Source organism: Octopus bimaculoides, chromosome 9 (assembly GCF_046866305.1).
Source record: "Octopus bimaculoides isolate indiv1 chromosome 9, ASM4686630v1, whole genome shotgun sequence".
NCBI classification, from domain to species: Eukaryota; Metazoa; Mollusca; class Cephalopoda; order Octopoda; family Octopodidae; genus Octopus; species Octopus bimaculoides.
The window spans coordinates 30,766,816-30,789,315 of NC_142936.1; the positions used below are offsets into that span (position 1 = coordinate 30,766,816).

Below are 22,500 nucleotides of genomic sequence, written 5' to 3' on the forward strand. Positions count from 1 at the left end.
ATTGCACGTTTCTTTATTTTAATGTCGACTATGCCAAATATTAAAAAATTACAATATGAATTGAGAATCTAGTTATGCATAAAAGAGGAAAAATTCGTAATATTTTATAAGTAATTTTGTAACTTATGGTAAATGTGAATGTAAGAAAAAGTATTTTTATTATTACAGAGTGATAGGTGCTAAGAAATATGTTAAAAATACGAGAGGTAATTCATATATATAAATATATAAATCTCCTATAAAGAGAAGAGTATTATTTCACTATATGTATATATATTGTATACTGATGCATTTAAAAGGAACAAATCTACAAAATAAGATAAAAAGATATGTGTATATATGTATATATATAAATACATGTGTACATATGCAAATATATACGCACATATATACTTCCATATACCTGTGTTTAATAATATGTATAATATATAACATACGTATATGTATAAAATTAGTATAAACTTTATAAGTAAAATATAGAATATGATATATGATATATTAATTGCATTAATCAGTGTTATGATAAAGTTGAAAAACATTAGAAGCAGTAATAATGATAATAATGATAAATGTAAAAAAGTAATAATGAGAAAAAGGTGAAAATACTATAAATCTATTTAGATGTATAACCCAAAATGATAAATAAACTATATCTATGAGAATGTGTACATTTTGTGGAAGGGATTGTTGTGCACCAAGAATTATTATAAGTATAAGCATATATCATCTGTAAGATTTGTTTAATATCAGGTAGATTTGCAAGAAACCCTAAATAATTTAAAAAAAAAGATATATAAGAGCTAAATTGTCTCTGAAAATAGTATTAAAAGGTATTTGCTTATATCAATAGTAAAATATAAAAAAGTATCATACAGATTGGCAAATATTAGGAATAGGTGAGAGAGGGGTGTATCTAAGTACATATTCTAAAAGAAATAGATTACATACAAATAATGTATATATTTGTATATTAAGGAAAGGTCCAAAAATTGTCTAAAAATATAAATTGAGAAAGAGGGGAAGGTATATGAAGATTTGGTATAGATGAGGGTTATACAATATAGGGGGGATGGTTGAATAATATATGAATATCCAATTAGCATAAGATAATTAATGTAGAAAATAGAAATCTGATACCATAGATAGAAATGATGTAGACAGAGGTATTATGCAAAAAAATTAATTATAACGAGAAGGAATAAGATAAAAGTAGTTAAGATGGGGCAAGGGAGATTATTTAAGATTAATAAAAGGGAATTTTGACATATGTCTACAAGAAAAAACTTTTTCATCTCTTGAATTAACAAGAAAGCTGTTCATTTTCATTATTTTGTAACTTTCTTCTAGGCAGAATTTACAGATCTTGTTATTATGTCTATAAGATGGAGTTGAAGAAAGTATTTTCCAAGAAATCAATTTATATTGCTTCTTGTAAGTTGCCAAACCTTTTTGGATAGACCTGTACTATTTTCTTTTCTAGGGTCATTAAAGGATGATTTATGATTATTTAATTTTAATTTGAAAGAATTTTGTGTACACCTGATGTAAGTAAATTTAGAGAGATTATGGGTAATAATTGTTGCTTGGTATACTACAATGTTCATTTTACAGTTACCCTCTACTTTGCAAGTACTTGGGTTTCTACAATTACAATTAGAATTGTTAGTTGGTACTCTATTGTTATGTCTATATGTATTAAAGGTAATTGAGTTTTGGTTATTCTGATAATTATAGTCATTAGATATGGAACTATTGGGGTTAGTAGGTATAGTAGAAAGAGTTTTTTTATAATAGAATCAGTCTAGTTTTTATTGCTAAATGAAGGGATGATCCTAAATAGGTTTGGAGATACTGAGAATCCAAATCTGATGATTTTGTTATTGAATATTTTTGCATATTTAGAGTCAAAAATTTTTTTTTTAATAATATTTCTAATGGATTTAATAAAATTAGATTTTAGATGTTTTGCAAAAGGAATTATGATCCAAATGATGTCATTGTTGCTTTCCTTATTATCGCAGTGGTTTATATTTTGTGGGTCATCTATTCATACATATGGTATATGTTTCTTTTTTTTCTATATTATTCCTATCTTTATTAATATGATTTTTGTGGTTATGTAAATTATTTGAAGGATGAGATGTAGTGGGATAAGTTTGATTTTTTAAGTGTGTAGGTTTCATGTTCCTATTTCTATCTATATTTAATTGTTTTCAGTATTTATTGTCCGGTAGGCCAAGTGAGACCTAAATCTAAGGCCTCTGCCAGGGGTGTAGCCAGCCCACTTATGCATACCTTTCCTTCATTGGACACTAAACTCTGCTTGCGAAGACCTGTTGAGGCAAGTGAAATCGAAATCGAACTAAATTTGACGCCTGGCATCCATGCCAACGTCGTCTTCTTCATTGGACACGAAACTCAGCTTGCAAAGACTTATTGGGGCAAGCGAAAGCAAAATTGTGATGGCACCTGTGCCCAGCGTCACATTTCTGGCACTTGTGCCCGCAGCATATGTAAGGACTTTCGAGTGAGATCGTTGCCAGTGCCCCTGGACTGGCTCTTGTGCAGGTGGCACATAAAATACACCATTTTGAGCGTGGCTGTTGCCAGTATCGCCTGCCTGGCCTTCGTGCGGGTGACACATAAAAGCACCTACTACACTCTCGGAGTGGTTGGCGTTAGGAAGGGCATCCAGCTGTAGAAACTCTGCCAAATCAGATTGGAGCCCGGTGTAGCCTTCAGGCTTCACCAGTCCTCAGTCAAATCGTCCAACCCATGCTAGCATGGAAAGCGGACGTTAAACGATGATGATGATGATGATGATACTTGGGTTTAATTACATTATTAACAGTGTATTTGGTTATTTGTGACTTGGTAAAATTTGTGTTATTAGTTCTTTTAGTGAGGTTGTGGTTGTGGTGCTCATATTTATAGTGTTTATTATTATGTTTATTGTTGTTGTAGGATTTGCTAATGTATTGCTGATGATTATTAGTGAGAGAATTTAATTGTTTGTTGGGGTTTTCTAATTCATGAGTTGATTTAGGTTCAGTAATATGGTCAGTATTGTTCTTATCTATTGGGTTGTCCGGAAAGTTTGTTCCGATTTATAGTAGCTTACCTTTCAACTTATTTTAGAACATGGTTGAGTCCATAAAATAGGATTTGACTACACCTCCATTTAGAGCACAGTTTAAGCTATCTTTTCGTAGAAGAAGGTTTATGTTCCTATAACCTGTGTTAATTCTGTAACCCTTTAAAATGGAAGATAAGAAAGTTCATTTTCAGCACTTGATGCTTTTCTTTTTCCCTAAAGGGAAAAATGCCTCACAAGCAACCAAAGAAATATGTGCAGTTTACGGTGATGTTTCTTTATCTGAAAGAACTGTATGGAAGTGGTTCCCAAGGTTTCGAGCTGGAGATTGTAGCCTTATTGATAAAGAGCGATCAGGCAGACCATCCACTACAGATGATGACCAAATAAAGTCATTAATTGAGAATAACCCACATTGCACAACCCGAGAATTGGCAGAAGGCCTCAACCTATCAAAATCTGTCGTTCATGAGCACCTGGTAAAGCTTAGGTACACAAATCGCTACGATGTTTGGGTACCACATGAGTTGAGTGAGAAGAACCTTTTGGAAAATTGGCACGAACTTTCCGGACAACCCAATAGATAAATATTGGAATAATTAGAATAATTAGAATAGGTGCTATTGTTTTTGTTGTACTTAATTCGATATTTGTATCTTGCCTTCTTAAGTGCTAGATTATAGTAGTCTTTATGCTAGTTAAAAATTTCTTCATTGGATGATGATAAGTTAATTCTATTTTCTATGTTAGAGGTTAGATTTTTTATAATATTATAAGGATGGTTACTTTGTACATGTATGTATGTGATATTGTTGTTGAGTTTATGGTAAAGTTGATAAGAAGATGTATTAAGGTTAAAGTTAATTTATAAGAAGTTCACTGAGTAGTTATCTTTTTCAATGGTGATGGCTAGTCCTTGGTTTTTGAAGAAATTGTGTACTCTTTTTTTGTATAGCTCAAGTTTCCTGTTGGAGGTATTTCTAACTAAGAATAGTGCATCGTCGTGGTAAAGACCACCTTCTAATTCAGGGAATTCCTCTTTGAGTAAGTGTAAAAGGTAAATTTCGACTAAGTCGGTGACTTCAGCTGGGTCTTGTACGTCCATAGGTATATCGAAACAATAATCTTAACCACAGCAAGTATTTTCTTTCTCGATTCTGTAATATTAACAGCAATTCTTCTATCTTTATTCCTTCTTCTTAGACTTATCTCACACAAACGAATATAAGCTCTTTAACTAATGATAAATCTTTTTTCCCATCATATTAACCTAATAATTACTCCCTCATAACCCTATATCTTTTTTCATTTGAAATTCATGTAACTTATATAAAATTATATTAACTATTTATATTTCTTATTCAAGGAATTTTTTAAAACAAATACTTTATCTTTATTATTATATACTGCTCATAACTGTCAAATCAAATGTAAATTAAAATGTAGCTATGCTGTCCCATTCAATGCCTATTTATTTACACACACACACACACACACACACACACACACACACACACACATTATACTTAAGACAAATGCTTTATATGGAATGAATATAACTTAATTACTTATCTTCATATAGAGAGACTGTTTCTTAAACATTTTTCACTTATATTTTCAAACAACCGTCAGCCGCATCAGTTATAGTTCATACACAACGAGACTGAACACTATCTTAGCTTGTTATTGCCTTTCATAAAGATATTATGTATATCTGAATATGTTATGTAGTACTCGCTCCATCTAGTCTTCTGTAACAGTATAACATTCTTCTGATGTCTTCTTTTCGATGTATTCTTTTTTTGCACTGAGGAGAACAGTAATATGTAATTAATTTAATTATAATTATAATTAAATTAATTCTTTACCATGTTATTTACATGTTAATATTACCGTTCGAAATGATTGTATGCATGGATTAAATTTTTAAAAAGCTTATAACACCTTCTCTTCTCCATCTTTAATTGTTTGTTGAGTTTCTATAGGATATGTGTTCTATAAATCCTCATAACACACTTTATACTTATATATATATATGTATATATATATATATATATATATATATATATATATATATATATATATATATATATATATATATTTGAAATAATGAATTTCTAAATCTCTCAGAGAGACTTAAGCAGTAGTGATGCGATAAAGTAGTTGTATACTGCCAACTTAACGTGACAGTCCCAATAAGGGAATATACTACTGCTGTTTAGCCCTAGGAAGCCAGACCGCTTCCTATTAGGCCTTGACACATTTCCTGTGCCCTTATCCTTACGAAGGAGAGACAAACTCCTCCACCCAGCCTAGCCTACATAGGCTGGGTGGAGGAGTTTGTCTCTCCTTCGTAAGGATAAGGGCACAGGAAATATGTCAAGGCCTAATAGGAAGCGGTCTGGCTTCCTAGGGCTAAACAGCAGTAGTATATTCCCTTATTGGGACTGTCACGTTAAGTTGGCAGTATACAACTACTTTATATATATATATATATATATCCTGGCTCCTTCCCGTGCTCCAGATCCCGCTGTCACACCTGCCCCTTCATCACCAACACTACCTCTGTTACAGGGTCGAACCTACACACTCTTCACATTCCACACAGTTTCACCTGCACCTCCTCCAACCTAATTTACTGCATCAGATGCAACCTATGCAACAAACTATACGTGGGTCAGACGGGCCGCCGGCTGGCCAACCGTTTCACCGAACACCTAAGGGACGTTCGGCTAGGTTCGGACTCCCCCGTCGCCCGTCACTTCCACTTGGCCAATCACTCCCTCTCTAACATCTCCGTTTTTGGCCTCGCCCTGCACCATCGGTCCACTCCCTCGCGACTCCACTTGGAACAGCGCTATATTTTTAACCTTAGATCATCTTTCCCCTTCGGACTCAACACAGCCCCCTCCTCCTTATGACTCTCTCCTTTACGACAATGCAACACTTTTCTTTATTTATTATTTTGTATTATTATTATTTTTTTTTTTTACCCCTCCCCCCTTATCCACTTTACATTATATCCATTATTCACTTTTTTATTACAATCACTACAATTTTCCACAATTTATTTCATCTCTTCCTACACACAAAAAATACACGCACCCATACACACACATGTATGCACACCTACCCCCAACACAACACACATGCATGCACTTACACGCTCCGATTCGCCCACACACTTATACAAACGCACATACACACGCACACTTGCGCATACACACACATGCTAACAAGCACGCAAACTTACACACACACACACACACCCAAGCATAGACACCCTTGCACACATAACCCATATATACCCCCATTCACACATACCTCCCACACACCTGACAACCCATACATACCCCCATTCACACATACCTCTCACCAACACAACATACTCACACAGACATGCATACAATCACACACACATGGGCATAAACAACACACGCATATACAGAAGCAAACGCACGTACACACATGTACACAGCAACGCACATATACACAACATACACATACACACAAACACACACGCACGCACAAAAACATACACATACACACACGCGCACGTACAAAATACACACACACACGCACACGTACCCAACACCTACAATCCCACACAAACACACACACGCACACACACATACTCAAAAACTGCCTGCTGACCTTCCACTGACCATTGTCCATAAGCACCCCCTAACTATTCCTGCTACTAATTCCTTCCACTACGTCACACACACACAAACACACACACACACACAAACACACACATACACACTAACAGATAAACCACCAAACCACGCACATACACACACACACACACACATTCTGTTATTACACACACGTTCTGTTATTACACACACACACGTTCTGTTATTACACACACACTTGCAGACCCTCGCGCACGCACACATATTCACCTCCCTTTTTCACTCTCCTGTCTTAGAAAGAACTTTTCCTCCACCACCTCCTCTTCCAGTCCTTCCACAATGTAACCTCGTGGGCATCGGTGCCGATTTTTTCTTCCTCCGTTTTTCCATTCTTTGAACTTTCCGTCTTTCCGACGAAGGGCTCCGCCCGAAACGTCATACTCTCTCTCTTTCCTTTCCCGAGCGTCTAATAACACTATCCGTATCACGTCCTCACTTTCTTGTTTTTTTGTTATTGTTTTTTGTCTTTTTTTGAACCTATATATATATATATATATATATATATATATATATATATATATATATATATATATATATATATATACTCCCTTGTGTTACTCCACCCTTGTCTGTCTGCTAGCCCATGGCTTTTTTTTTGTTTTATATGTATTAATATTATTTGTTTGTTGTTTTTGCTTGTCCCTATGGCCATATTCTGTTTATTTATTTCATTTTTTTGTCCCTCATCCATCCACTAAGTCTCGTCTGGAATTTCTTTTATCCATTTTCATATGTCCATACTCCTTGTTCATCCTTGTTTGTCCATATCGTTTTGTTTTGTTTTGGTCACACTCCTTGCAAGTTCTCTTGCTGGTTGCCTCCAGGGCAAAAGGAATATTATCAATAATGGCACAAAATTGTGCTTGACCCCCTGGCTGATAACTGATGAGGAGTTGGTGACCTTCTGTGTTTGTTCTCTGTTTGTCTATGCATTTAGTATATGTTTTTCAACTTGACCTTCTGTGTCTTTTTTCTGTTTGTTTGTTTATTTATTACTATATGTGTTTGATTTTTGAATATATATATATATATATATATATATATATATCTCAACTGTTATGTATGTTTCAGTATTCTGTAACATCACAGTATAAATGCACTCTGTAGGTCCAGCATGGTGGTTAGACAGTTCCATAGGAAATACAAGTATGAAACATGCAGCAATCAAATTTAAACACACATGGGCAACATGGACAAGAGAACGTGGGGAGATAGAGGAGGTGGGTTGGGAAACTGAATGACATTACCACAGAGTGGACTGGTGTTTGTAAGGGTAAAAGTTAGTCACTTGGCAAGGAATGGGGACTTAAGTTACTTTTATTTGACCTTATGAGAGGGGAGGGTTGAGCAGAGAGAGGGCATGTTGACAAGATAATGAAGTGCAGTAAATTGCTAGAAACTAATGGTGCCACCACAATCTCTGCCAACACACCCCATTACTGACCCAGCTCACTCACACACAGGCATGCACATGCATACATCCACATATATACACATATATACGTATATATATATACACGTATATACGGACATGCATATATATATATATATATATATACATATATATATATATACACACATACATACATATATATATATATTAGCAAAGTAGCTACTTATAAAATCTCAAGATGAGATAGAGTAGTAACTTGTACTAAACAGTAAAGTGAGTTTCCACATCAAAGTGGCAGGTGAATGTTACTCTGCTTGGGGTTAAACTAGTAGTAACATTCACCTGCCACTTTGATGTGGAAACTCGCTTTACTATATATATATATATATATATATATATATATATATATATATATATATATATATATATCTCGCCAAGCCAACACGGCAGTCCATGTTGGCTTGGCGATAACTTAATATCTAGTACCGCTGCCGTAGTCTCCTTTAGAGAGACTTAGAAATATTAATATCTCTATTTCTGAAAACCAGTGGATGTATTCCACTGAAATTAGATAAATAATCCTTCGTACAGACGGTCAGTAGCGACGCCTGCTGGGTTCGGCTGCTCTACATTGACAAGGGGCAATACCCCGAAACTAGTCTGTAGATGCCAAACCAGCAAGGGGAAGCTGCTGACCTCCACTGTTCGAAGGTTATAAAGGACACAGGTTCGTGTGTCACATAGCTAGCTAGAGGCGATGGCCTCTTGGAGCTAATCAGTGGCAGCATTCGTCCTATTTTTTGGACTGCCATGTTGGCTTGGCGATAACTATTAATATCCAGTACCGCTGCCGTAGTCTCCTTTAGAGAGACTTAGAAATATTAATATCTATCTGTCTATCTATATATATATATAGTAATAATAACAACAATCCTTGAATGGAATTTGTAAACATTTAATGCATCGCTACATGCATTTCCACATCACAAATCCCTTGTGATCACAGTCCATATTCCTGGGATGGTTACAGTGTATTCTGTAGTATCCGTGTGCATTAGGTTGATCATCTTCATGGATTCATTTCTTCAGGTGATATAACATTAATGGATGTTTAACAGAGAGATGCTTATCCCTTTTGACCAGTGTGAAAGTTGATTGAGAATGGAATAGGAGCTTTATTTGCATATTCAAAACATTTTCCATAAACATATTTAAAAAATGTGTGTTTGTGTGAATTTTTAGGTTCTCTTAAATGCAATGTAGAACTTGAATGAAGTATAAAATTATGCATATATTAAGAAAATTAGTTTTGGATTGTCTTATATTATATTCATGTTCTTTGTATTTCAATTTTTACTCTTACTTATATGTCTGTATGTACTTTTCCTTGTACTCTTCAAACTTTTTCAAATGCTACTTATGCTTACATGTTCTTGTGCTATTTTTAATTCATCCATATACTCCTACCTGTACCAAATTAAATCAAAAATGTTTTTATATTTCAAGCTTTAATTAATAGTTCAGACAAATTACATACAAAAAAAATGTTTATTCATACCATCATGTTCATAATGATTGTCTTTCAGCTTGGAAGTTTAAATATTAAATGTCTTCACACGCCTTGTCATACCACCGGCCATATCTGTTATTTTGTAACTAGCAATGATGAACACCAACCTGCTGTGTTTACTGGTTAGTAAGATTCTAACTTTACAATGCACTATTTGTAGATTTTTTTATGTGTGTGTGAGAGAGAGAGAAAGAGAGGGAGAGGGAGAGAGAGAACATGAATGTTATCATCTGTTTAGAACAAATGTGAACTAAGAGATCCAATCCCATAACCATGCTTCTCTCTTATTGATGGATGCATGGGGATTTTACATTACTGATATTAGATTTTAGGTATAGAGCATAGAAAATGTTGTAAAACAGAGCTTAACTCTACACAATTCAGTTTACTTCAGAAAATTATATCCTTGGATTGGTGTTGAATGGCAGCAGGTTATACCCTAACACTACTCTGTGTCTTTAGCCTTGGTACATTTTGTGTCAAGGTGCTTAGATTGAGTCCATCTATCTCTGAGTAGGTTCCATAAACAATATAATTTACTGCTGTAAACAGTGTTCACACTGTAGAATTGAAAAGGAGTTTGTGTCTTAATTTTTTTCCTGTGGGAAGAATTTAATCCCTTGCTTGCATTTCCATTGCATACTAAACAACTAAAGTTGAACTCTAACATTATAGATTCTTGTGATTTGAAAAGGATTACTTTTTGGTGTCAAACATACTATTTTTGAATTACTGTTCAACTCCTATGAAGAAGAAAAAAACAATAGTAGAAATAAAGCAAGTAATGTCCTATAACTTAGGTCACTGGGGTAGCACTGAAAGTTATCAATATATATAGGCTTTCTTTTGTCTTTTCCTTGCCTGTAAGATGTTTGAGTCCAGTACTGTAAATTAATGAAACATCAGTTATACAGTATTACTGCTGCTTACAGCTAAATAGACTGGGTCCTGTGGTAATTTAGCAGCTTCTACAATACAGTGAAGAGAATTCTTCTCATTAAAGACTTAGTTTGTTACTTGATTCTATAGAAAGATGTAAGTTCTATTTTATTGTTGGTGTTTTTTAATATGCCCTTATTTGAGCTTTAAAAAAATACTTAAAAAGTCTTTAAGGGACACTTTTTAGAGCTAAACATTTTTTTTTTCAGGGGATACTTTGTTTATTGGAGGTTGTGGCAGATTTTTTGAAGGAACACCAAATCAAATGTATAATGCTTTGGTGAACATTCTTGCAGCTCTACCAAAAAATACGGTGTGTAAATTGATTCTTACTAAATTTTCAGTTGCATTTCCTGTGATATGACAAAGCAAGCCAAATTAGATGATTTTTAAAAATTTATACATGTCACCAACACAAAATAATTTGTATTTGCTTGTATGTTAAAGTTTAGAAAGCTGTTAATGTATACTGCTCTAATTCTATCCAGTATATATTCTGCTGAGTCAATTCATTTGAAAATGAATATAGTTCTACCTCTTAGAAAATAATAGTATTTAGAAAAATGTTAGTGCTTATATAACTAGCCATAATTAACATGATAAAATATTTTAACCCTTTTATTACTAACCCACTTGTAGATGCCTGAAAAATAGTTTGGTTGATATTACCAAAACAACTGTAACTGTCTGAAATGACCCTATTCATACTTTAACGTGAATTTCAGTGCAAATCTTGTTAGCAAATTGTGAAGATGTGATTTCACTACATAAATAACTGAGTTACATTGTCTGACATTATGTTAGAAACTATACAGCAAAACATAAAAACTACATGTGATTATGAATCAGATATTTGTATTTTCAAAAGTGAAACAATTCTCACAACAGTTCTGATAGTGATAAAAAAAAAAAAAGAGTGAATTTATATAGTAAGAATTTAAAAGCTGTTTTTTGTAGTTATTTTTAGGAAGATATTACACCTAGGAACAGTCTTTCCAAGGAAACAGAACTGTTTTATTTCATTTTTTACATTTTCCTTTCTTACTTTTTCCTTTTTTACTGTGGAAATGAGTCATTATTCAGAACATAAACAAAGATAGTTTGAAGTTTTTCAAAGAAAGTTAGAAATCAGAGCATTTTTAGTAATTGTGCGTGTGTGTGTGTGTGTGTGTGTGTGTGTGTGTGTGTGTGTGTGTGTATGCATATATATATATATATATATATATATATATATATATATATATAGAGAGAGAGAGAGAGAGAGAGAGAGAAAGCAAAGGCTACAGTCAGTTTGGGTGTGAAGTTGGGGTATTTCCGGAGAAGCACTCAACCCGAATACTGAGCTATCAGCACTGTTGAGATCCAAGCCAAAGCCGGAATACTTTTGATGTAGAAAATCCAAATTTCATGACAATTATACTATCATATAGTTTGGCGTAGAGTATTTACTACGCCAAATGAGTAGAGTATTTACTTTCTAATGGAAAGAAGAAAATTCTTTAACACATCTTTAATTATAAGTTACAAATGTTTCCACACCATCTCCATTTGCAACGCCAGTTTATGTGAAAATTCTAAAAGAAAAATCATGTAATATTTGCGGTTTTAGACATTGGAAAGGTATTTCCTCAGACTTGCATTAAAAGTGTGCTATTACATTGTGTGTCCTTCAGACCTTGTTGTTAGGAAAATATCTGAAGGAAATAAAAAAGAAGAAATTAGAAGAAGGATGAGTATGTGGGAAGATATTATGTGGGGACAGGGATCAAGAGGATGGATATGTATAATGATAGGTGGAGAAAGGGAAGGATGAAAACAAATAGAAGATGAAAGTGAAGTAGGAGGAGAAGAGGAAGAAGGAGGAGGAGGACAAGAAGAAGGAAGAGGAAGAGGGAGAAGTAGATTCAGTGGGCAGTGCTGCATATAGCAAAATGGTTCATCTAGTTGTATGCTGGCGGTGTGTCAACCAGTACAGGCAGAACCATTGTTACCAAAATTAGTCTGCTGGAAGACAATATATTTGACTACACTGCAGCATTAGTCTGTGATAACTGAAAGTGAAAAAGATCTATTAAATAGATAACTAGACAATTGTCCAGAGTCAAATGATGAGGATGCTAACAATGTATGTGGGGAGACTTAATTTATGACCCTAGTGTGTTTTGGCACTGGGAAAGAGATACAAGTAGGAACAGAAAAAGATAAAGAGATGGAAGAGGAGGGGCAGCTGAAGGGGAACAGTCAATTCCTAAAAGCTGGAGCAGAAAATAATTAGAGTTTTGTTTAATTTAATTAAATAGTGGTCAGGAGAATTTTAAACTGTATATATTTTTAAACTATATATGCTATACATGTATGGCCAAAATAAAAATAGAAAATAAAAAATTAGAAATGATAAAAATAAAATGAGATGTATGGGTAGAGTGATATTCAGTTATTGGTGCATGGGTATATATATATACATATATACACATACACAAGAATATATACACACAGATACACACACACACACATGTATACATACTCATGAAGACCCAGACGTACACACACATACTCACATACACATACAAACAGACCCACACACGTGTGTGTATACATGCATACATATATATAAATTCATACATGTACACACACACAAAGACACCTACATGATTGTCTAGGTATATCAGTACCTCCATACACACACGTACCTCAGGTTATGAAAGTTACAGAGAGGGTCATAGCCCAATTAATTAGGGAGCGAATCAATTTAGATGAGATGCAATTTGGGTTTGTGCCAGGTAAAAGCACTACTGATGCCTTATTTCTAGTGAGACAGCTGCAGGAGAAATACCTAGCTAAGGATAAACCTCTGTACCTGGCTTTCGTCGACATGGAGAAAGCCTTTGACAGGGTCCCCTGATCCCTTATCTGGTGGTCAATGAGGAAACTTGGGATAGAAGAATGGTTAGTGAGAGCTGTGCGAGCCATGTACAGAGATGCTGCCAGTAAGGTGAGGGTTGGAAATGAGTACAGCAATGAATTCCGGGTAGAGGTAGGGGTCCACCAAGGTTCCGTCCTCAGCCCCCTCTTATTTATCATAGGCCTCCAGGCAATCACAGAGGAGTTCAAGACAGGTTGCCCCTGGGAGCTCCTCTATGCTGATGACCTTGCCCTAATTGCGGAGTCACTATCAGAACTAGAGGAGAAGTTTCAGGTGTGGAAGCAAGGTCTAGAATTGAAGGGCCTTAGAGTCAACCTAGCTAAAACCAAAATCCTAATAAGTAGGAAGGTAGATAAAACACTAACCCCTTCAGGTAGATGGCCCTGCTCAGTATGTAGAAAAGGAGTAGGTAGTAACTCTATAAGATGTACCCGGTGCAAGCTATGGACACATAAGAGGTGCAGCAACATCAAAGGCAGGTTAACTAGCAAGTTAGTTTTTGTTTGTGGCAGATGTTCAGGTGCAATAAAGACTGTAAACAAACAGGAAACAACTTCTATCTCATTCCAGGGTGAAAAACTAGAGGTAGTCGATAGCTTCCGCTATCTGGGCGACCAAGTTAGTAATGGGGGTGGGTGCGCTGAAAGTGTAGCTGTTAGAATAAGAATAGCCTGGGCAAAGTTTAGAGAGCTCTTACCCCTGCTGGCAACAAAGGGACTCTCACTCAGTGTAAAAGGCAGACTGTATGACGCATGCGTACGAACAGCCATGCTACATGGCAGTGAAATATGGGCTGTAACTGCTGAGGACATACGTAAGCTCGCAAGGAATGAAGCCAGTATGCTCCGTTGGATGTGTAATGTCAATGTGAATACCCGTCAGAGTGTAAGTATCTTGAGAGAAAAGCTGAACATTAGAAGCATCAGTTGTGGTGTGCAAGAGAGACGATTGCGCTGGTATGGACATGTGGTGAGAATGGATGAGGATAGCTGCGTGAAAAAGTGCCACACCCTAACAGTTGAGGAAACCCGTGGAAGAGGTAGGCCCAGGAAGACCTGGGCTGAGGTGGTGAGGCAAGGCCTTCATACATTGGGCCTCACCGAGGCGATGACTACTGACCGAGACCTTTGGAAATGTGCAGTGCGTGAGAAGACCCGGCAAGCCAAGTAAGATCGTTGCCAGTGCCCCTGGACTGGCTCTTGTGCGGGTGGCACATGAGATGCACCATTTTGAGCGTGGCCGTTGCCAGTACCGCCTGACTGGCTCCCGTAGGATTTTCGAGTGAGATCGTTGCCAGTGCCCCTGGACTGGCTTGTGCGGGTGGCACATAAAAGACACCATTTCGAGCGTGGCCGCTTCCGTGCGGGTGACACGTAAAAGCACCCACTACACTCTCTGAGTGGTTGGCGTTAGGAAGGGCATCCAGCTGTAGAAACTCTGCCAAATTAGATTGGAGCCTGGTGTTGCCATCCGGTTTCACCAGTCCTCAGTCAAATCGTCCAACCCATGCTAGCATGGAAAGCGAACGTTAAACGATGATGATGATGATGATACATAGATATGTACATGCACACACATATACATACATACACCCGTGCATACAATCTTACACATGTACATACACACCTATATATATATATATATATATATATATATATATATATATATATATATATATATATATATACCTAGCCAAGGATTAACCTCTGTACCTGGCTTTCGTTGACATGGAGAAAGCCTTTGACAGGGTCCCCCGATCCCTTATCTGGTGGTCAATGAGGAAACTTGGGATAGAAGAATGGTTAGTGAGAGCTGTGCGAGCCATGTTCAGAGACGCTGTCAGTAAGGTGAGGGTTGGCAATGAGTACAGTGATGAATTCCGGGTAGAGGTAGGGGTCCACCAAGGTTCTGTCCTCAGCCCCCTCCTATTTATCATAGTCCTCCAGGTGATAACAGAGGAATTCAAGACAGGATGCCCCTGGGAGCTCCTCTATGCTGATGACCTTGCACTAATTGCTGAGTCACTATCAGAACTAGAGAAGTTTCAGGTGTGGAAGCAGGGACTAGAATCGAATGGCCTTAGAGTCAACCTAGCTAAAACCAAAGTCCTAATAAGTAGGAAGGTAGACAAAACACAAAGCCCTTCAGGTAGATGGCCCTGCTCGATCTGTAGAAAAGGTGTAGCTAGAAAATCTATAAGATGTACCCAGTGCAAGCTATGGACACATAAGAAGTGCAGCAATATCAAAGGCAAGTTAACTAGTAAGTTAGTTTTTGTATGTGGCAGATGTTCAGGTGCAATAAACACTGTAAATATGCAGAAAACAACTTCTGTCTCATTCCAGGGAGAAAAACTAGACATAGTTGATAGCTTCTGCTATCTGGATGACCAAGTTAGTAGTGGGGGTGAATGTGCCGAAAGTGTAGCTGCTAGAATAAGAATAGCCTGGGCAAAGTTCAGAGAGCTCTTACCTCTGCTGGCGACAAAGGGCCTCTCACTCAGAGTAAAAGGTAGAGTGTATGACGCATATGTACGAACAGCCATGCTACATGGCAGTGAAACATGGGCCGTGACTGCTGAGGACATGCGTAAGCTCGCAAGGAATAAAGCCAGTATGCTCCGATGGATGTGTAATGTCAATGTGCATACCTGACAGAGTGTAAGTATCTTGAGAGAAAAGTTGAACATAAGAAGCATCAGTTGTGGTGTGCAAGAGAGACGATTGCGCTGATATGGACATGTGGCGAGAATGGATGAGGATAGCTGCGTGAAAAAGTGCCACACCCTAGCGGTTGAGGGAACCCGTGGAAGAGGCAGGCCTCGGAAGACCTGGGATGAGGTGGTGAAGCACGACCTCCGAACATTAGGCCTCAATGAGGCAATGACTTGTGACTGTGACCTTTGGAAATATGCTGTGCGTGAGAAGACCCTGCAAGCCAAGTGAGATCAAAATCCAAGGCCTCTGCCAGGAATGTAGCAAGCCCACTTACGCGTAACATTCCTTCATTGGACACTAAACTCCACTTGTGAAGACATGGTGAGGCAAGTGAAATCGAAATCGAACTAAATTTGTAGGAACACTAAACTCGGCTTGCGAAGACCTGTTGGAGCAAGCGAAAGCGAAATTGTGATGGCACCTGTACCATTGCCACTAAGAGCACCATCTGAGTGCGATTGTTGCCAGAGCCGCTGTCTGGCTTCTGTGCCGGTGGCATGTAAATAGAACCAGCGTGATTGTTACCAACGTCGCCTTCCTGGCACTTGTGCCAAGTGGCATGTGAAAAGACATTCGAGCGAGATCGTTGCCAGTGCCAATGGACTGGCTCCTGTGCAGGTGACACGTAAAATACACCATTATGAGCGTGGCCGTTGCCAGTAAGACATTAAGCGAGATCGTTGCCAGTGCTGATGGACTGGCTCCTGTGCAGGTGGTACGTAATATACACCATTTCGAGCATGACCGTCACCAGTACCGCCTGACTGGCCCTCGTGCCGGTTGCATGTAAAAGCACCCACTACACTTTCGGAGTGGTTGGCGTAGAAACTCTGCCAAATCAGATTGGAGCCTGGTGTCACCTACTGGTCCACCAGTCCTCAGTCAAATCGTCCAACCCATGCTAGCATGGAAAGCAGATGTTAAACGACGATGATGATGATGATGATGATATATACACACACACACACACACACACTCTTACACTCATATTACATACATATATACATACACTCTTGCACTGATATACATACATATATACACACACAGAGAGCACATTCACACAATTAAAAAGGAAAAAGGAAAAAATATCTATAAAAAATAAAAAATAAAAAATAAAAAATTAATGGAAGTTAAACATATGAGAAAGCTTGTCCAGGAACATAGTAAAAATGTGGATTCTAACTGTGATCTTGGGTGGTCCAAAACTGTAACAGGTATTTTGTGACATGTCAACATGATCCAACAATTTCAGTTCTTGAATTTAGACATGTAGTGGGGGTCCAATGAACTTTTCCAGATGAGCCATCTTTTCATGTTACAAAGACTGCACTTATCACTACCGTTGGCTAAGATCTTCCAGTAAATCCTGTAGTTGACACCTTGTTCTTTTAAGAACCATATATAACTGGATAATTTGGTAGTTTTTTTGTTTATTCCAGTATATATATATTTATATACAAACAAACACAATTGCATATAATTGTGCACATGCATGTATACAAATATACACATATACATACACTCACACAACTGTGACCTGTTCACTGACAAAACTTTGTGCAGCATGAAGTTTTGTCATTGAACGGGTCGCAGTTTCAGAGTGACGAAAATATTTTGACACAAATTAAATTTAAATGCTGAAGTGAATGTAACGGTTTTTGTGTGTTTTTTAATGGCTTATAAACACCTTCCACACTGCAGTTGTTTTCGTTTCAGCACATGATCTCAGATCAAGTCACTTGCTATGCAAGTACATCTCTGTAATATATATATATATATATATATATATATATATATATATATATATATATATATATATATATATATATATATATATATATATATATATATATATGTAGATAAACTTACTTGGAAATGGATGTGTGGTGTTCAATCATATAATAATATAAATAATATATATATATATATATATATATAATAATTTTCCCAGAGGATGTAGCAACCGTTACCAATATAGCATAAGAACTTACCTTAGGAGATCATTAATTAGATTCCTTAAGGGTCGTTCTCACAGTTTATATATATATATCATAAGGTTTTTAAACTTTTAAATTTTCATATTCAAAAGAGACAGAGACTTCAAATTCGATATATCGATTTATTCACCACTCTATGTTAACATTTCTGTGCCAAACTTATCCAGTGACTGGTCCATTGGATTTAGACATTTGGCACTTCTTCAGGAGTGGTTACCTTTCGAACAAAACACGAAAAAACACATACATAACTATTATTAGGTCTTTAGGATATCGTTAGCTTTCGTCTTTGTTATTATAGGGGAGATAACTCCTTAATTTTCTATTTTTATTGCTCTCCTGTGGATTTCCACTAGATTAATTAATTATTTTGTTTATTTCTCTTTACTATACTATATTACCCGTATACATATGCATACATACACTTTACCCGTATACCTATCCATATATACATACACACACATACATATGTATACACATATACGTACACACACACATACACATACACTGGCAACGATCTCGCTCGAAAATCCTACGGGAGCCAGTCAGGCGGTACTGGCAACGGCCACGCTCAAAATGGCGCATCTCATGTGCCACCCGCACAAGAACCAGTCCAAGGGCACTGGCAACGATCTTACATATATATGTTTTGTTCGAAAGGTAACCACTCCTGAAGAAGTGCCAAATGTCTAAATCCAATGGACCAGTCACTGGATAAGTTTGGCACAGAAATGTTAACATAGAGTGGTGAATAAATCGATATATCGAATTTGAAGTCTCTGTCTCTTTTGAATATGAAAATTTAAAAGTTTAAAAACCTTATGATATATATATATATATATATATATATATATATATATATATATATATATATATATATATATATATATATATATATGTAGATAAACTTACTTGGAAATGGATGTGTGGTGTTCAATCATATAATAATATAAATAATATATATATATATATATATATATGCATAAATGGGTACAGGATGTCACAAAACATAAACAACATGAAATGCGAAGACAAACTTGGGTATGCAAACAAAGAGAGAAACAAATGGAAAATAAGACAAGTAACATAAAGAACAACCCTTTATCAGTTGTCGGCTGTTCATCTACTCCTCATTTCAAGCAATTAACAACAATATGAGGCTTAGAAAGGCAGTTGCTCCTGTGAACCAAAATAAAATTTGGGATTTGTGGAGGGTGAAAGTTGGTAACAAAAACAGGACATTGGAGACATACAACAAACCAAACAAAAACAAACATGGAGGGCTGTTAGGCCAGATGAGGTAAGGTAGCAAACACTGGAGGAATATTGTCTTTGACAAGAGAACAGATAGACAAGGAGACAGATAAGAATGCATCTGGTCTCTACGAAGGAAAAGAAAGATGATCACTTGAGGAAAAGATAGATGAACGATGGTCATGCGTGAGTAACGAGAGTAAAGGAGAAATAGGGAGAGAGAGAGAGAGACAGAGAGACAGAGACAGAGAGACAGAGACAGAGAGACAGAGACAGAGAGACAGAGACAGATGGAAAATGGTGAAGGGGAGAAAAAAGAATTAGAGTAAGGATGAAAGAAAAATGAAAGGGGGAGAAGGAGAGAAGAATTAGAGAAAGGAAGAGAGAAAACGAAAGGGGGAGTGAGAGAACTGTACAGGGTAGAATCACATCAAAATTATTAAGATATACTTACTTGGAAATGGATGCGTGGTGTTCAATCATATAATAATGTAAAAAAAAATATGTATATATATGCATATATGACATACAACAAACCAAACAAAAACAAACATGGAGGGCCATTAAGCCAGACAAGGTAAAGTAGTAAATGGTGGAGGAATATTGTCTTTGACAAGACAAAAGATAGAAGAGGAGATAGATAAGAATGCATCTGGTCTATACGACAGACTGAAAGAAAAGAAAAATTATCACATGAGGACAAGAAAGATGGATGTCTTCGTCTTTTATTTTTTTTGTAAATTCCAGCTATATATATATATATATATATATATATATATATATCTATCTATATATATATATATATATAGATATAGATATAGATATAGATATATATATATATATATATATATAGATATATATATATATATAGATATATATATATAGATAGATATATAGATATATAGATATATATATAGAGAGAGACACTTTCAAATTTATCAGAATATTGGACTGAAGATGCGGAATAGAGTAATTTCATTCTCTTAACCGCGAAACGTCGTATCCAATTAACTAAAGGCAGGTTTGTTTTTGCTTTTCCCTCCGGTTTTTTGTTCTATGTGTGCCATAAATATCGCCATCCGTTTAGAGAAAAATTTGTAGTTTAGAATCAGTAGTTCTTTGACTGCTATTTCTAAATTTTCAGTATGTTGGAGAAGCAACTCAATGCTAATCCCTGTATATTTATGATGATAAATGGTTTTACCGATAAAGGTTTTTTCATACTGAACTACTTGGCAAAATTGTTAATTATTAATTCTATTACTAATTGACGATTCCCTGCCCTTATTCTTGTATATATAGATATATAGATATATATATATATATATATATATATATATATATATATATAGATATATAGATATATATATATAGATATATATATATATATAGATATATATATAGATATATATATATATATATATATATATATATATAGATATATATATATATATATATATAGATATACAGGGCAGGGAATCGTCAATTAGTAATAAAATTAATAATTAACAATTATGCCGGGTAGCTCAGTATGAAAAAACCTTTTCGGTAAAGCCATTTATAATCATAAATATATAGGGATTAGCAGAAACCTGCTTCTCCAACATACTGAGAATTCAGAAACAGTAGCCAAAGAACTACTGATTCTAAAACTACAAATTTTTCTCTAATTGATAGCAATATTCATGGTACACACAGAACTAAAGACAGAAGAGAAGAGTAAAAAAACAAACTTGCCTTTAATTAATTTGGTACGAACGTTTCACGATTAGTGGTAAGAAATTACCTCATTTTGATCTTCAGCCAAATATTTTAATAAATTTGCCAATTTCTAAATAACTCACGTAAATTTTGACCATGCGACATCAAGACCACGTGTACCATGAGAATATCGCTATCAATTAGAGAAAAATTTGTAGTTTTAGAATCAGTAGTTCTTTGGCTGCTGTTTCTGAATTCTCAGTATGTTGGAGAAGCATGTTCCTGCTAATCCCTATATATTTATGATTATATATATATATATATATATATATATATATATATATATATATATATATATATATATATATATATATATATATATATATATATATATATATATATATATATACATATATATATATATATATATATATATATATATATATATATATATATATATATATATATATAGATATATAGATAGATAGATAGATAGATAGATATAGATAGATAGATAGATAGATAGATAGATAGATATAGATAGATATAGATAGATAGATAGATAGATATATATATATATATAGATATATATATATATATATATATAGATATATATATATAGATATATATATATATATATATATATATATATAGATATATATATATATAGATATATATATATATAGATATATAGATATATAGATATATATATATATATATATAGATATATATATATCATCATCATCGTTTAACATCCGCTTTCCATGCTAGCATGGGTTGGACGATTTGACTGAGGACTGGTGAAACCGGATGGCAACACCAGGCTCCAATCTAATTTGGCAGAGTTTCTACAGCTGGATGCCCTTCCTAACGCCAACCACTCAGAGAGTGTAGATATATATATCTATATATATATATTGATATATATATATATATATATATATATATATATATATATATATATATATATATATATATATATATATATATATATATATATATAGATATATATATATATATATATATATATCATCATCATCGTTTAACGTCCGCTTTCCATGCTAGCATGGGTTGGACGATTTGACTGAGGACTGGTGAAACCGGATGGCAACACCAGGCTCCAGTCTAATTTGGCAGAGTTTCTACAGCTGAATGCCCTTCCTAACGCCAACCACTCAGAGAGTGTAGTGGGTGCTTTTACGTGTCACCCGCAC

At 35.2% G+C, this 22,500-nt stretch overlaps 1 protein-coding gene across 2 annotated transcripts in view; it reads left to right on the forward strand.

The window, feature by feature from the left end:
* LOC106878959 (hydroxyacylglutathione hydrolase, mitochondrial) overlaps nt 1-22,500 on the forward strand; it is a 90,529-nt gene that overhangs the window by 53,931 nt on the left and 14,098 nt on the right. For both annotated transcript variants that reach the window (XM_052970536.2, XM_052970535.2), the window contains exons 5-6: nt 9,772-9,877; nt 10,904-11,007. In XM_052970536.2, the coding sequence (XP_052826496.1) occupies nt 9,772-9,877; nt 10,904-11,007 (210 nt within the window). The remainder of the gene's footprint in view (nt 1-9,771; nt 9,878-10,903; nt 11,008-22,500) is intronic.